The sequence below is a fragment of the Podarcis pityusensis genome, assembly GCF_964106645.2.
Source record: "Podarcis pityusensis genome assembly, chromosome: 5".
Classification (NCBI taxonomy): Eukaryota; Metazoa; Chordata; class Lepidosauria; order Squamata; family Lacertidae; genus Podarcis; species Podarcis pityusensis.
Genome location: NC_138032.1, coordinates 48,856,536 through 48,873,877, shown reverse-complemented (window position 1 = coordinate 48,873,877; position 17,342 = coordinate 48,856,536). Strand labels below are relative to the sequence as shown.

The following is a 17,342-nucleotide window of genomic DNA, read 5'->3' as shown; positions in this document are numbered from 1 at the left end:
ATGGTCCAAACAATCTAATCACAATCTCGTGAGATCTCACAGAGCACACAGCACATTCTCGTCTTGCCTCAAGCGGTGAAACAAGGCTTGCTGCCTCTGTGTTGTACCACCTGTTGCATGGCAATTTTTCACTAGGATCCTTGTGCTGGATTTCATACTGCACAACCAATATTACGCTAGTGCAACAGTCCTTGCACTGGCAGTCAGAGAACATTCAATCCAAGCCCATATATACATTGTCACAAACAGGTTGTAATGAATATCTGTGGATCTCTTGATAAATAAAACTAAGCAGTTGGAAGCGTATTTAATTGCAAGAGGTTAACATCGCTGGAATAGTATGCAGCTATTTTACCTGCTTTGTTTGGACTGCAACGTGCCACAATGCCTCGAGCCAAGATGACCCACAGGAGAAAAGCCACCATCATCATCTTTCCAAAGATATGTAAATACTGAGAAAACCAGGACTTGATTTTCCGAAATGCTGCTGGATGCTGAGAAGGATTCACATGTATCAAACTTCTTTGAATTGCCTATGAATTAGCAGAAGTGAGAAATGTAAACTCTTCTATTCAAAATAAGTTAAGTGCAATTCCCAACAGAAACTATTAAAATCTACTGGATTTTGAATTTTTCCCTTCCATGTTCTTACAGTACAACCTTATCCCAATCAACTCAATAGATACCGTAGATCGTACTGAGACCAATGAGTTTGAGGCTACTGGAGTGCAACCTTCTAAGAAGAGATCTGTGTCATAAGAAATTAATTACTAATGCCTTCTTTCATTTTATTTTTTTAAACAAATGTGTTTGTTTTTTTAAAAAAAGAGGTAAAATGGGATTTGGAGGAGAAATACTAAATCTGACAGTGAATGGGATTGGAGAGAAAGCAAACACTGGATAAAAGAAAAGATCTCATTAGAAAGCAAGAGAAAAGTCAAAGTAACAAAAATATTTTACACATTCATTGATTTGGCAGTTGTAATTTCTATTGTTAACTGGAAGATTTTGTATCCAAACATTCTTTCACATGAGTGTAATTACTGCTATTCTACCTCACAAATTATAATTATAATCTAAAACTATGTATTCTGAAGCTTAATATTTCTGTGAGACCACCTGTTATAAAGCCACCCATAATACATTACTCATAATGCTATTTATTTCAAATTAAAAAAAAATAGGTCACTGATATTACACATATCATACTCTGGACACTGAAAGCCATTTTAGCACTACTATTTTATATTTTAACATTGTAACCCATCTAGGCATCTATCTGATGTTTTCAATCTATCTCATAATTTATTTCAAAATATATTACACAATATTTTCAAACACACATTTTAGTATTAGTATTAGTACTAGTATTACTTTTCTGTTTCAATCTCCTAATTATGTCCAGGAAATTGTTTAGAGCATCATACGTACAGCATTGGAACAAGGTTGTAGATCAAGCTGTTCATTATCTCTGTTTAAAATGAAAGAGGGTATATTTGCTTTTCCCAAGGTGTTCTTTCAAACAGCACCAGCTGGCATTATCTTTGCTTTATATAGGCCATCTTGTAAAAGGAGCCCCTGCGTATTCAGCCTTGATTAGCCCTTGTGGGGAAACAGGGTTGGATGGATAACAGGTTAGATCACTCACTTTTCCAATACAAGCGATCCAAGTTTTTCAGTATTCAGTATTTTACTGTCAAGTTGTGTCATATACAGGACTCTTTACCAAAAGTATGATTCATTTTTAAATGACTAAAGAGAAATCTGATTATTGCAACTGACATGGTTTTACAAAAATGTGCATATTTTTTCATGCAGTGTTTAAAGAAAATTGCAACTAACACAGATCTAGTTTTATCAACTGAGCTATTAAAATGTGCGTTTTATATTATAAGCACCGGGTTGGTCCAGACCTATAAAGGACTTTAAAACAATCTGAAACTCTTCTGTAGTTATGTCCAACTAAGTCTTCAGAGTAAACCCACAGAAATCAAATTAAGTCAATTGGTTTAAATGGGTCTACTCTGAGTATCTTAGTTGGCTATCGCCCCTAATGTTTGTGGTAAGTCTAAGTATTTTTCTTTTTAAAGAGATGGCTAAAATCTCACCAAGGATCTTGACAGAGCAGTTTTTAAATCAAAATTCACCACTTTCTTTGAGATAATAAACTACTTTGATTTTATAATTGCCAAAGGAAATAAAATTCCCAAAGTTTCATTACAAGTAAGTAGTTTTTAAGTACACAATCCCCTCTTAGGCAAAAGGCACTAATCAGAGCAATTTCTGCTACACTGAAGAGTTGTCTGTAGATGTTTTTATTTGCATAAGAAACAAGAACTGCACAAAACTTACTTAAGTGAAACATTTGATATCTGCACTGATAAAAGGTGAGGGCTCGGGGGAGGTTTGTATTTCTCTGAGTAGTTGCAAATAAAAAAAAAGAGCATTCACTAAATAGCAAATTATACTGTGGATGCTAATTACCCGCCCCAAGAGCCCCCTTTAGATTAAGCAGATGGCAAAAACCTTAACTATCTGAATATCTCTAGAATGATCTACAAAAAGCGAATAAATGGCTTCTTGTGATCTTCGCTTCAAAATGCTGTTTAAGAAATAGCTTTTCAATTTCTCCTTGTTGTCTCGGCTGTTACTTAGAATGTTTGCTGTTCACCTGTTGTAAGGTGGAGACCTGTTCATGCAAAAAGTGGCACTTTGCGAGATAATATAATCAGTGTTTTACAGCAAGAAAACAGCTCTTCTTACAGAAAACACACTCGTGTTGGAACAATCTAGCAACAAAATATCTTACAGTGTTCTTCTAATGACTTTACACTATGTTTTTCTAGTTGTTTTGAAGCTCTGTTTATATTGTGCAGAAACCAAGACAGGGTTGCAGATTGCTGAAGCAGTTAAATGGGCAGTGGGCTGCAATGTGGGTCTACCTATAATACTGTAGTCCCCATATGAACTGCAGTGTGCGCATTGTTTCAAGCAGTTTCCACTAGGTGGCCCCATCATTGCTTAGCCGTTTGTTTATTAATATGCATGGCTCTTTGCAGAGCAGAAGAGGACAGCTTATGTCACAGTGGTGTCCAAACTTTTTTCAAAGAGGGCCAGATTTGATGAAGTGAAGGGCCCTGAGGGCCGACCAAAGGACAAACCAAAGTTGTTGAGCTTTCCTTAAGATTGAAGTTGTTGAGTTTTTTTTAGGATTTAAGTTGTTGAGTTTTTTTTTAGGATTTTACCCCAGGAAATAAACTGCCACAGGGACCGGATTAAACCAGCCAACGGGCCGGATTAGGCCCTTGAAACAAACTTTGGACATGCCTGGTTTATGATTACCACTTTGCTCATGTCATGAATTTTGTGCCCAATCTGCTCACCATTTCCCTGTCTGCTACCCATTCTGAATTTTATAATTTCACTCACGGAATGGCAATCAGGTGAAAAAGGTTTTCTGATGTGGGTCAACAAATGAGTCTTTCCCACTTATCCCAGATGTACACGAAGGCTGGTTCTGGTTACTCACAGGTGAGGAGGAAATGCACTTTGTACTTTGCACATGCTCAGTGTCTCTTTCATCTTATATTTATTTCTTATCATATCTCAGGGAAGAGATCTGATCTTCCAGGGTGATGCCATATTCCAATTTTGTCCTGGCAATGCAGTTATTGTTATTGTTGTTGTCCCCCCCCCCCAAAAAAAAATCTACACAAACCAAGTGGCTGGCTCTTAGTATTTTCAGTTATGCTCTGTACTGTGGTCTTGTATTCTCATTCCCATAGAACATGGCACAGCATTTCTTTACTTAAAAGCCATGGAACAGGGACAATTTGGCTGGCTTTGAGTTGCCAGAATAAAGAGAGGCTGTTATGAAGCTGCTGCCATTGCCATATCTGTGGCAGCCTTCCAGTGCTACTGGGACCATGTCCAGCAACGAAATACACCAAGAACAATGGCTTTGATACAAGGGCTGACTGCCAATCTTAGGCAATCTGACAGACTAATGAATGGCACAAAGGACCCATTTTCCCTTCTTTTCTCCTTTACTAAAAAAAGGAGGGGAAAATCTTTTACACTGGTGGAAGAAAGAGAAAAATGCAGAGAAAGTATAGCAGGAATCAAACCGCTCATAAGTGTCTGAGCATTAAGATGGAGCTAGCTGGTGGCAATGTTTGGTATACCTGACAAATACCACTTCATGATACAGATATATTCCATATCTTGAGCCTGGTGTATCCTGTTTGTTGTTGTTGTTTAGTCGTTTAGTCGTGTCCGACTCTTCGTGACCCCATGGACCAGAGCACACCAGGCAGTTCTGTCTTCCACTGCCTCCCGCAGTTTGGTCAAACGCATATTGGTAGCTTCAAGAATACTGTCCAACCATCTCGTCCTCTGTCGTCCCCTTCTCCTTGTGCCCTCCATCTTTCCCAACATCAGGGTCTTTTCCAGGGAGTCTTCTCTTCTCATGAGGTGGCCAAAGTACTGGAGCCCCAGCTTCACGATCTGTCCTTCCAGTGAGCACTCAGGGCTGATTTCCTTCAGAATGGATAGGTTTGATCTTCTTGCAGTCTATGGGACTCTCAAGAGTCTCTTCCAGCACCATAATTCAAAAGCATCAATTCTTCGGCGATCAGCCTTCTTTATGGTCCAGCTCTCACTTCCATACATCACTACTGGGAAAACCAGAGCTTTAAGTGTACGGAACTTTGTCGGCAAGGTGATGTCTCTGCTTTTTAAGATGCTGTCTAGGTTTGTCATCGCCTTTCTCCCAAGAAGCAGGTGTCTTTTAATTTCGTGACTGCTGTCACCATCTGCAGTGATCATGGACCCCAAGAAAGTAAAATCTCTCACTGCCTCTGTTAAGTTGTGGGTGAACATATCAGACGACACAGCGATTCTTCAAACAGCTCTTCTTTATTCAGATGCCAGAACAGAACTAACTGAGGAGCTCAGTCAGCCTGCTTATATAGAGCTCCAGAACAATTGTAACTGTTGTGACTTTCTAAAACTATCCAATCACAGAACGTCACTTTCGATCCTTCATTTGCATAACTATCTACAGTATCCCCCTGCTGGCCCAGGGTGAGAACATCAGTACATAACAGCCTCCATTTCTTCCCCTTCTATTTGCCAGGAGGTGATGGGACCAGTGGCCATGATCTTAGTTTTTTTGATGTCGAGCTTCAGGCCCTCATTAAAAGGTTCTTTAATTCCTTCTCACTTTCTGCCATCAAGGTCATCCTGTTTAGGGCAGAACTATTTCAAGATGGTCACTTGCCCACTAATAATAATAATAATAATAATAATAATAATAATAATAGTAATAATAATTTTTTTTTATTTATATCCTGCCCATCTGGCTGGGTTTCCCCAGCCACTCTGGGTGGCTTCCAACAAAAGATTAACAATACATTAAAACACCAGTCATAAAAAACTTCCCTAAACAGGGCTGCCTTCAGATGTCTTCTAAACGTCATAGTTGTTTATTTCCTTGACATCTGGTGGGAGGGCGTTCCACGGGGCAGGTGCCACTACAGAGAAGGCCCTCTGCCTGGTTCCCTGTAGCGTCACTTCTTGCAGTGAGGGAACCGCCAGAAGGCCCTTGGTGCTGGACCTCAGGGTCCGGGCAGAATGATGGGGGTGGAGACACTCCTTCTGGTATACTGGGCCGAGGCCATTTAGGGCTTTAAGACTGGTGTTTTGTGGTCTCGGCGGCCGCGCCCAGTCACCAGTCTAGCTGCCGCTAATACCCAGAAAGTCTTTGAATATACTGGGTAGCCCATGCTGGGAGTGCCATTCTGGGAACAAGTCATTTCTGATATATGGGATGATCAAGCGTATGTCAAGGGAACTGGAACAACCTTAAAAAACAAAACAAAACAAACCCTAATCCATAATAGGAAAAGAAATGTTACCCCCCCCCCCCGTGAGAATGGGCTCTAAACAGGCAAATCGGGATTATCTCAACATAATCGAAAGAGATTTTTCAGCTTTCCCAGGTCCCCTGGCTGCTCCTGTTACAATATAACTTTTATTAGAAACTTATAAGATCAAAACATGTTAGGCTGTGCTCCTAAACACACACTCAAGAGTACTTAAATCTTAAGTAACTTAGTGTTTAGAATTGGGTGGTACAACAACCAATGTAGCTGTATATGCTTTGGACTCAGGAATAGATTAGAAGTAAGATTTATTAAGGAATCAGAACAGGACACAATACTATGTGCAAGGCAGGTCTCCTCCTCCCCCCCACCCGACAGCCGTAGTGCATCCAAACCACACCCAAGATTGATTAGCCTTTCCTGGAAAAGCAGGTTGTGCCAGCAAAATGGGCACAAATCCCAAGGAAGTTACTCTTTCACAAGGGCAACCTAGTTGTCTTCATAAGGTCCTTCTGCTCAACACTGGGAGGCAGCAGCAGCTCAGGAGCTCTCTGAGGGAGAAGCAGTAAGAAGAACAAAGAGCTTAAGTTCATTAGAAGTCTGTAGCTTGTGGCTTCCCCTTTTCCATACTTTTCCTGGAGGTCAACAGTAATCTTTCAGGCAGGACTGAATCCCAGCCTGTAACCCCCCTGGACTAAGGGGTATAGCTGAGCTGTTGACGTAGGTACAGAACTGATGTAATGTAACAGCCCTCTCTTTCACTTAACTAACTCTACAAGGTGGGAGAAGACTTGGCATGGCTTTTAGCAAATCAAAGAAAACAATCACATTTCTAGTTTGTTCTATGTCCAGGTAATAATCTACATATATGTGTGTTTTGGTTCCCCCCCCCCTTCTTGCTTTGAGATATGTGGGATAGTGAGCAGCCTATACCTAGAGTAAAACAAACAAAACTCCAATTGCAGGTTTTTAAATAAAATAAAATGAACTTGAGGACTGGCAGAAGAATGATGGGGTTTGTGTGAAACTGTACTGAGAACACCACCAGCAGCAATTGAACCACATGGGGGTGTGGGGATTAGGTTGCCCTCTTCCCATCTCTATGGTGTATCTGCTGTACTTTTCCACACTGCTAGAGTGATGCCCCGGCCCTTAAGGGGTGGAAAATACAGGTTGAAGAGCACTGGGAGTCTTCAAGTAACTTCCCAAAATTCCAAATATCAAGTGGATTTGTTCATGCTTACAAAGTGGAATTCAGAATAAAGAAGAATCCAGCAGAAGTTATAATGCTTCCCCTCAGTCGTTTTAAATATCATAGTTATTCAGTGCTTTGGTAATGACATTTCCTCTGCCTCCACAAACTTCCATCTTCTGTTAGTTTTCCTATGAAATATGAACATCAACCTTCACACTCGTTTCAAGAATGGCTACAGATAAGAGAAAAAAGGTGTCTAGTTTTCCCAAGTCACAAAATTCTACTGAATATTTCTCTCTACTTTCATTGGCACACTAGAATCATGATCCTTCTCTTGCCCCAGGTTGTGTGTGTGTGTGTGTGTGTGTGTGTGATTTTCAGCTTGTTGGTAACAGTTAGAATGGGACAGTTCCTCATTGTATGGTCACCTTCTTTCATGAAATTGCACAAAGTAGGGTTTGTTTTGTTTGCTTTGCACTTTTCCTTCCCTTTTTAGTAGCCCTTACCTTTCGAAAAGGATATATTTTCATGTTGTTGTTGTTGTTTCTGAGAGAGGAAGCACTTAGACTGTGAACCTATACACCAAGGCTGGGAAACCGTTTTTTCAGCTTGAAGACCACTTCTCATGAACAACTTGCCAGGGGCTTCCCATCTGTGATGAGCAGAGCCAGAGGCGGAAGTGGGTGGAGCAACAGGTGTGATTCTTACCTTTGTACAGGAGGCTACATTCCAGCCGCACAAAAGCCAGAGGTTTCCACATAAAAATATCTTTCCATCTGCCATCCATCCAAGTAAACAAAAGGCATTACTACAGTTCAATGATACATTCCAGAAATATAAAAGCACTCAAGGAGATAATGGAGCAGGGCCACTTAGTAGCAGCAATGTGCGGCCGAGGTTGGGGCAAAACCTGGGAAGAGTAGGTGGAGAGGCTTGGCAGACTGTAGTTGACTTCCAGGCCTGAGGATCCTGATTCTGCTATATATGCCTACCTGGGAATAAGTCCCATTGAAAGCAACACAGCTTTCTTTTGGGTAGACATGGAATGCACTAGTCAGAGTCTTTATTTCATGGGTTCTTCATTCTCAGACAGAACTTTAGATTTATTTAATAAATTACTGCTTATTTCAAACATGTTTTAAAAGAGATGTTACCAACCTAATTGTACCCTTTAGCTTTTTTCTAACAGACATGGCCATTTAAAATAATTTTATCGCTTTGAAATTCAAGTAAATTGACCTACACATATACCAAACGAATTTAATGACAGTTATGATTGGGAAAACCATAGATTTCATATTAAATCATAACATTTAATGATGTTATATCTCCCTTTTTGTTATGAATTTGCAAAGAAGAATTATGCTTTCCATTAGAATTCCTATATGACACAAGATATAAAATGTTTTAGGGTTTGTTTCTGTAACTTGAAATGAAACACAAGTCATATTCTTGTAAACAAAGACTCAGAGTCATAATTTAACAGTATCTAAAATGAGAATCTGAATTTAAGGTTGAATTGGGATCCAGTCTAACACGGTGAATGTGAAACAGTCAGCATGGGGTAATGCAATTTAGTAAATTTGAAGGGACAGAAAAATAAATAGAAAGTGGAGTAAATAATTAGATATCTACATTTGAGCTGCCTGTGCTGTTAAGATCCAAACAATGCCAAGATATTTTCCTTTTTTCCTTTGCTAAATTGAAATGACTGTAGTAATGTATTCAAGAAGCTTAGCAGATTCAGAGGATTAATCAATTTGATTGTTCCCTCCAGTGTCATTTAAATCTGTGCCTGAACAAGCATTAAAAGCAATTAATTGAGTGCTATGAAATCAGTGCCAGAAGCATTCCAAGTGTCATGGAGATAATCACATGCATTCTATTGCCTGGTTTAGAGAAGCACCATCAATGTTGTGTGTGACAGAAAAGCGAAAATATATAGAAAATAAAGCTCAACTCAATATTGTCTGTGAAAATGGGAAGGGTGTAAAAAGCAATTTTAGTTGGTTCAGGTGGTTACAAAGAATAGCAATATATATTATATGTGTATGCAGGGCTTTTTTCTGCTAGAACTCAGTTCTGGCACCTTTCAGGTGGGTATCATTGTCATTATAAGAGAACAAGGGAGGTGTTTATGGTGAGTTCCGGCAACTCTTTTTCTAGAACAATAGCACTGGGAAGAGGATAATATATTCTCAGAATAAAAATAATAAAATGAACATCTGTAACCATGTACATGTCTGGCAGACCAATCCACGAGTATAAAATGTGTTTTTGAAAAAAGGATCATAAGGATGCTGTAATGACCAATGCCCTGGGATGTGCATGCCAGCACAGGGGCTGATGCAGGGCCTGTTTGCCATGCTATATCCTCCCCCCTCCACAATTATGTTGTTCTCCAAATGGTCATCTAGGCAGCCCCTGGATTGTTGGGTCCTGGGCATCAGCCGCAAGGTCCAGCTCTAGCTGTACCACTGTGGTTACAAACCTGAGTGTTTGTTTCCCAACATTACTGTTGCTTTTGCCTGCTTCCTTATTTATGTGAGCCTCTCATTTTCTACAGCACGGTGGCAGCTGTGAGAAGAGCTGTTCAGGAAGACAAAGCTGGAAAGGCAGCCAACAGCAGATGCCCTCACTCAGATTTCCTAAGCAAACAGAAGTTTCGCAAGTGGCAATTCTGTGGCATGGCATGGCAGACTGGCAATGGTGGTTAGTTCCCTTCCCTTGATGCAGTGGTCCCCATTCCCAGAATGGTGGCCTCTGTGTTGCCATTTTAACTTTTTTTTTAATTAAAAAGATACATGAAGTGCATCAACACATTTCATATATCATCTATGCATGAGACTGCAGGATTTGCTGATCATTACCAATCCAGATGAATGGCTGGTAGTGGCAGGACTTGTAGCCACTACTACTACTACTACTACTACTAATTTATTACTTGTACCACACTCATCTGACTGGGTTGCCCCAGCTACTCTGGGCAGCTCCAATGCTGCCATTTGTGCCAGCCAGCACAGAAAGTCGGACAGGGAATAATATCCCTTTACTGAGCTAGCTCCCATGCTAGCACAGCAAAGAGACCCTAATCAGGGTCTTTGCAATCACATCCTATCCGAGCCCAGCCCAGCCCTACCCTGAAGTGCCCTGTTTTGAGAGTTCCTGATAGCTGCTGGGGATGATGCCACTGGTTGATTCTGCCCATCTCCCATTTGGGTGGCTGTTTTTGGGTTCTCCCCATGATTACAGCTGGGCAGGGATAGGCAGAAGGCCATACAGTATCTAGCCCATCCAAAACCCCTCCAACATCTAGTATCTAGAATGGAAAGCTTCATGAGTTTGACAGTAACCATAACAACCTCAAGTCCTGGCTCAGTTTGGATTTAGCATTATCATGGCATTCTATCTCCTCTTGATGGACTTGTTTCCAACTTGGGTGTGGTGGCATGGATCACTGTACGATTTTGCCATTGAATGGTCTGAGGTTCTGATGATTCACTATTCAATAGTGATTGATTCCAAATCCATGACTGTGTCTTGGTCACAATCCAGAGCTGGGAAATTGCAGTCTTTGTATCGACTGGAGCCAGGAAGTAATTAGAAGGTGTGTTTGATTACTTCCCTGTTGCTTGGAATGAGCTCTCCACAATTCCAACTATCTATGTAGGCTATGCCATGAAGTTTCGTCTGTCAACAAAATTGAGTTTGGGTATGTGGAAATGCAAAATGCCTTGCATACTTCTGAGTTTGACTTGGAGTTAACGATGCGTGGATCCCTTCTGGGCTTGTCTTGAAAAACATTTGGGTTTTTTCAAGTGTTTCTGTCAGTCAGAAAACATATTTTTTTAAAAAAAGGAAGATCAGCATATTGGGAAAGCTCAAATGGATGGTGCAGTCCCCATCTCCTGCCAATCCTGCTATATTCCAAGCAACCACCTCCCAGCAGTAACTATGGAGAAGTCTGCAATCATGGACTTTGTAAATGTGCTTTAGTAGTAATGAATTAACAGGCAGACAATGCTGTGATTGCAAGTTTGAATAGCTGATTAATCCAAAAACCCAGTAATATTGAATCCCTTTTGTACTAATGCAAAATAAGAAACAAATAAAAGCATTTAGAACATAACCTGAATGAGCTCTCTATTCCCATCATTATTGAGCTGAGATAATGTTTGGACTTCTTCCACCTCTAAACCATGACAAAATGAATATGGGCTTCATAAATGTTCTATTTGTTTTCAAGTAGAAATGAAATAATTTATCTAAGAGGGTACAACAGATAGCTGAACTATTACTGTCATGAAGCCTTATCAGGCAATAGACTAGCTCTCTAAATCTGCAAATGTCCCTAATATAATATATACAAAATGCAATAATATTGCTATTGGAGCTTTCTACTGCCAAATAGACCAGCTTGTTTGTATTCTTGGGAGGGCAAACTTGGTCAAAGGAAACAAAAGATCCTTTGTGGATTTGACTCCTTCCTTCACTTGCCTTCTCTGTAGCATTTTTGGTTTCTGAACAGTGCCTTAGCTTAAAAGTTTCTTTTAACTTTCATTTTTAAACAAACAAACAAACAAACAAACAAGCGTACAGTATTCTTCTGTAAATGTGTCTTTGTTTTTTCTTGTGAAAGTAGTTAGGTGGAAATTGCTAGAAACAGAGTAGGTGGCAGATATTAGGTGCAATCATTTGTTTGCATGAGACAGATCAGTTGCAATTTTATGCTTACATTAGCTCTTATATATAACCTGGCACATGGCCACCACATGACCACAAAAAAGATTGCAATTTTTCTACAAAACTCAAAATACATGTATACCAACTGAACCCTGAAAACATATTCAATTTAAAAGATAGGTGAAGGGGGAAATGACATTTTTTAAGATAACTTCTACCAAGGCTAATGTCAAAAATCTAAATCACTTCAATAAAAACAGAATACAGCTTTAAGTGGCATCAAAAGACTATGTTGTTTGATTCTTCTTTTTTAAAGAAATCATGCAGTCCTAGAAGCCAATGCCTTTAGGCACATTCTAAAACTATTCTCATTTCCTCAACTCCATAGCAACATTGCACGTGCGCGTGCACACACACACACACTCTGAATACAAAATGGAGGCCTTTTTACATACACGGAGGGATTTCTTGTCCAAAGCTTTTAATGGATTTCATCTTTTGTAAGTACACCATTGCTGGCAACCATTCACTTCAAAGGAAATTTATTCTCCCATGAATAAAGCTGCCAAAAAGGAAAACAATAACAACAAGAACACCATCGCCTCAGAGAGGAAAACATTAAAAATTAATTCACAGACTAGAACATTGCTGAATGTAGCGTATTATACAGAAAAGAACATTTTTATATCCTTAACTGGCATTGTTATCAAAATCTGCTATCTAATCTAACCCCCCCCAAATGAAAAGCTACTGCCAGTTAAAATATAGTTGGTGGGTGTGTTCACATGCGCACACACAGGCACATCAGGGAAATAAAAGCATCATTTTTAACTTACATTCATGATTCTTAACGATGGCAGGATAACTGATCATGTCCCCGCCTTTAATTATTGTCACTTATATAGTGCCACCAACTTGCTTTACAGAGCAAAAAAGAGATCCTTGCTCCAAGTAGCTTACAATTTAATTTGAAATAGGGGACAGAAGAGCAGGCAGTGGTAAACAGGGAGAATATATTGTTTCAGTTACAGAAAGAGTGGCTGCTTTAATACTGCCAAGGAGGATAAAAGAGGGTGCGGATTTGCCCAAAATGTTTGTGTGCAAATTTATATGCAGAGATGCAAATTTACAAGTAAATGTCAATAGACTGTGGCCAAGTGATCTATGTACTGTACTTTGCTATTGTCCAGGTGTTCACTGTTGATGGGCAACTTCAAGGTCACTGCTTGCCCTTCCTATGGTCCTTTATCTTTAAACCTGACTTCAGTCAAATCTAGGTCATCTTCTAATAGAATGCGATCCTTTGACATCTCTTCAAATGGATGACTGTCCTTGCTTTTGTACAAATGTGGATTTGTCCTAAGCATGTATTACTGGATGATTTGGGTGCAGCATTAACCCAGCATTTATGTAAACATGAAACCACAGCATGGTTTACTTGTTTACTTGTGCATACAGTTCTATAAAAATTAAACAGCTCCCCCCCCCCCCCCAGGTCTGGGATATCCAGAGTTGGGTCACCAGTACAGGTGCCATTGGGCAAAGTTTCATTTAGAAACTGATGAAAAACATAATTGAAATAGTATAGGCATTTGGCAGCCATTAAACTGCAATTATTCTGCCAGTAAAATGTAATTGTAAATATTATCATTATCTTCATATTGCATTTTAATAACTTTTAATGTTTAAGCTGATTTCTTAAAACAAGGCAGATCTGAGGGGGGAAATATCCTGAGCATGCTTACTTAAATATTAAATACTCAAATGGTCCTATGATTTTTAGGCACACATATTATTTTTAGGATCACTTTGCTCCTGAGATTTTTTCCAAGGGCACATACAGTTTTATGTTGTTTGCTCAGTAACTTTGTTGATAAGAGTGTGAAAAAATGAAGAAAAAGATAATGCAGCTAACTCAATGTGCAATTTGTGCTTGGGTAACTCCCCAGTAGAATTTGTTATAAGAAACAACGCTATCTCCACAAACACATATTGCATCCTCTGCAGTAACATTCCTCTGACACTCACAGTAAAGGCTATCTTGTATATGATCATTTCCCTCTGGATACCATTGCTTTTATGTATGAAAAAATGTATATGATGTCTCATGAGATGATGAGCCATCTTGGGGATACTCCACACGGTGCCCTCCAGAAGTTGTTGGACTACAATTCCCATCAGTCCCACCCATCATGCCCTATGGCCAGGGACGACAATGGGAGCTGTTGTCCAACAACATTGGTTAGCCGTGGTCTGCATGTTGTTTTCCTGCATGGATATGCTAGACATGTAGAAAAGTGTGCCTTCAGTAAAGTAGGCTGACACTTAACATAATGACAAATCAGTGTCATTGTGTCATTCTATAGCTCCTTTTAGATGAAATAAGAGATGCTGGCAGATTTGATCACAAAAGACACATGAAGTGGTTGTAATGCATGGGAATTATAGTGGTGGTGGCTAGTAGCTGGAAACAATGAAGGGCAGTGGGGGCCTGGCAGGTGTTGGTGACCCAGACTGTTGTCAGTAGGCCATTGGAGCAGCCGCTGTTTCCACACAGTTGCTCGGCATTTCTTTCTCTCAGCAGCAAGGTACTGAGCAAAGTGATAGCTGTCCACAAGAACAGGTTGCTGGATCAGGCCAATTGCTCTCCTAGTCCAGCATCCCATTCTCACAGTGGCCAGCCAGATGTCTATGTGAAACTTGCAAGTAGGACTTGAGGGCAAGAGCACTCTCCCCTTCTGTGGCTTCCAGAAATTGGTATTCAGAAGCATTGCTGCCTCTGACTGTGGAGGCAGACAGGAGAGAACTTTGGTAACCCTTTCGGAATATGGCACCCTGTGCACCCTCAAATGGATATTCTCAGTTATGGATCATCTGAATTTTGTGTCTCTTTGGCTTGGCACCCTGTGTGGGGGAACCACTCACACCACCCTAAATCTGGTGCTGAGGCGGAGTGTAGTTCCTGGCTCCTATTGCTCACACCCTCTCTCTGCCTGCTTGCTTTTCCTCCAGCTTTGGCTGATTCTGCAGGAAGCATTGGGGCCAACAAGCCTATCCAGAGTGAGGAAGCAAGCAAGCAAGCAAGCAGGGCATGCTGCTTCTTGAAGGGTTAGTCACTGCTTCTGCCTCTTCCTCTTCCCGAATCCCTACCACCTAGAGGGAGAGTGTAGATGACTGAAAAGTTGAGCAGCTGCTCTTTGCATCCCCATAAGCACTGCCGAGAGAGGGAGAGTGACTAGGCAGCAGCTGTGGTTTGTATTTATCTGTAAGCATCACTATGGACCCCATCTTCCTTATCACAGTGCCCAGAAAGGGTGCTAAAACAAGGAGGCAACAGTATTCCTGAATACCAATGTCTGCAAACCAGAAGGTGGGGAAGAGTGCTTTTGTGCCCGGGTCCTGTTTGCGGGCTTCCTACAGGCATCTGGTTGGGCACTGTGAGAACAGGATGCAGTCTAGCATGGGGCCATGGCGTGACCCAGCAGGCTCGCCTTAGGTTGTCATGCAAAGCAGGCTCTGTGCTACACCCCATCCGTGATGCAGGGCTCAGAGGAGTGAGCCTGCAGGGGAAGTTGCCTACTTCAAAGCTTGGGGGGGGGGGGAGAGACCTGCCCCCATTTCACTTTCTTGCACGGCAGGCGATGGGAGGAGGGATTGTTATTCCTCCATTGCAGGGGGTTGGGCTAGACCAGCGTTTCCTAAAGGGGGGGGGGGGAGCATATGGCTGCCTGCGGTGCCCCCAGGTGAAAATCGTGTAAATGGGAGGGGGGATAACATGAGGCTAGGGGACCACAGAGGAAAGTAAGAAGCGAAGGGGGGAAATCAACATTTTTTAAATTAAAAAAATCCTGATGGGCAGGCTACCTGCTTGACCAATCACAAGCGAGTAAGAGGGATGCCCACCAGCAGGCAGGATTTTTGTTAAGGGGTAGGTCTTTGTCAGGAGGGCAGAACCTCAGATTTGTATTGATTTTTACTTATTTGGGGGGCAGCTGCCCCCCTGCCTACATCCATGGGGAGCACAGGAAGGAAACAAGGTCGGAAGGTTGGGAAACACTGGACTAGATTAACCTTGGGATCCTTCCAACTCTACGATCCCCTCTTTCCTGCTTGATCTCCTCACCACCGCCGCCCCCTTCTAAAAATAGCAGGCCACGATTCCCCCCAAGCTTCCACGATCAGCCAGGCGCCTCTGCCGCCTCCCCGCGAGCCCGGCCCGGGAGAGGCGGGTCGGCGTGTCCCCGGCGCCATGGCAACGGGCGCTCCGGAAATCGCGTCAGCATCCCGCCCTCCCCTGCCGGGGCCGCTTTAGCGAGGCAGCCAGTCCAGCCGGGCAGTCCGCCAGAGCAAGTGCCGGCGAGCCTGCGCCCGCGGCCCGATTAGGCAGCCCTGGGTGCCGCCGCCGCCGCCGCTGGCAAGGACGGGTCCCCCCCGCAGACGGCGCGGCTGCCCAAGGTGCCCCGGCGGGCGGCGCTGAGCCTGGAAGCAGCGGGTTGAAGGCAACGTGTTGAAGGGGCGCTGCTGGGTAAGGCGAGCCTGGCGCTGCGGGAGGAGAAGGAAGAGGGGCGGCGCGCGCGGGAGGCTTGGACCAACGCAGTGCTGCCTCTGCCGGGGATGCTGGCCGGGGGGTGTGGGGGGCGAGGTCGCGGTTTTGGCGGCTTGTGGCTCGGGGCAGGAGAAGGGCAACGGGGCAGCATCGCCTCCTGCCACTCTCTGTGCTGCGCGCCCCAAGGCGGTGACAGCACAGCAAGGAACGTAACGAATTGCATTGCTTATGAACTTGGAAGAAAAGGAGCCCTGCGTCCAAGGAAGGGACAGTGCCTTGAAATAAGGGACAGGTGGCAAGGGCCAGCAGCAGCAGCATGCATGCATGGACCCATGTGCTGCGCCCAGAGATTCAGCACCGGGAGGAGGGGGTTGGAATATGGAGATGGACCTCTTTCTGGCCAGCCTAAGAGCTGTGGGAGGAAGGAAGCAAGAGTACTAGAAACGAGCATGGTAGTGCCATTGTAAAATGTGCCCTCTGTAAGTCATAGCTGAGCTCCTTAGAATGTTCAAAAGTTATGAGTAATGGGCTTCTAGCAAAAATATGTATGTTGCTTTTGTTACTAGCAACGTGTGTGGGGTGGTGTGGTGGGGAGAGTGGTTCTTGCAAAATCCTAGCGGCTTGAGGCCCATTTGCGCCAATGCATCTCTGCGTTTTTATGTTGGTGCCTTTTGTCCCAAACATAAAAGTGGACGGAAACAGAAAGTGGATGAAAGGCGTTCTTTCGCTGTGAGAACCAGCTTAGTGCATTTGGACTTGAGGTCAGAGTAGATGTTGGAAGGAAAGCCAATTTCCTTTTTAATATGGGCTGCTTCTCCTTCTCCCCTTTTCTTTTGACCCTGCAGTTGTCCGTCACTGGTGTACTTAACTAACCCTGTGTGAAAGTCCTTTCAACCATCTTGCCAACTTGGCTTAGATGGGTGCCGTTCCCCTGGTGATTACATAGCTTGAGTGAAATCCCTTGGCAGTAGCCGCCTTCTACTCAGAGATATTCAACACCTGATACTACCGTCTGGCAGTTGTGCTTTATTTA

The 17,342-nt window shown here is 42.5% G+C and overlaps 2 protein-coding genes across 3 annotated transcripts in view; one reads left to right on the top strand and one right to left on the bottom strand.

Annotated features, from left to right (window-relative positions):
• The window catches only part of TECTB (tectorin beta), a 35,695-nt gene that overhangs the window by 16,889 nt on the left and 1,464 nt on the right, over positions 1-17,342 (bottom strand). Inside the window, exons 2-3 of the mRNA XM_081006455.1 lie at positions 1,432-1,602; positions 356-533 (exon numbers count right to left, since the gene is read on the bottom strand). Coding sequence (XP_080862581.1) covers positions 356-431 — 76 coding nt within the window. The 5' untranslated portion in view covers positions 432-533; positions 1,432-1,602. The remainder of the gene's footprint in view (positions 1-355; positions 534-1,431; positions 1,603-17,342) is intronic.
• Positions 16,162-17,342, top strand: part of GPAM (glycerol-3-phosphate acyltransferase, mitochondrial) — a 34,474-nt gene continuing 33,293 nt past the window's right edge. Inside the window, exon 1 of one of the 2 annotated variants that reach the window (XM_081006397.1) lies at positions 16,162-16,288. The gene's annotated coding sequence lies outside the window, so the exon portion shown is untranslated. Of the gene's footprint in view, positions 16,289-16,410; positions 16,789-17,342 lie in introns of those variants that run through there. The other variant, XM_081006398.1, reaches the window with a different exon arrangement.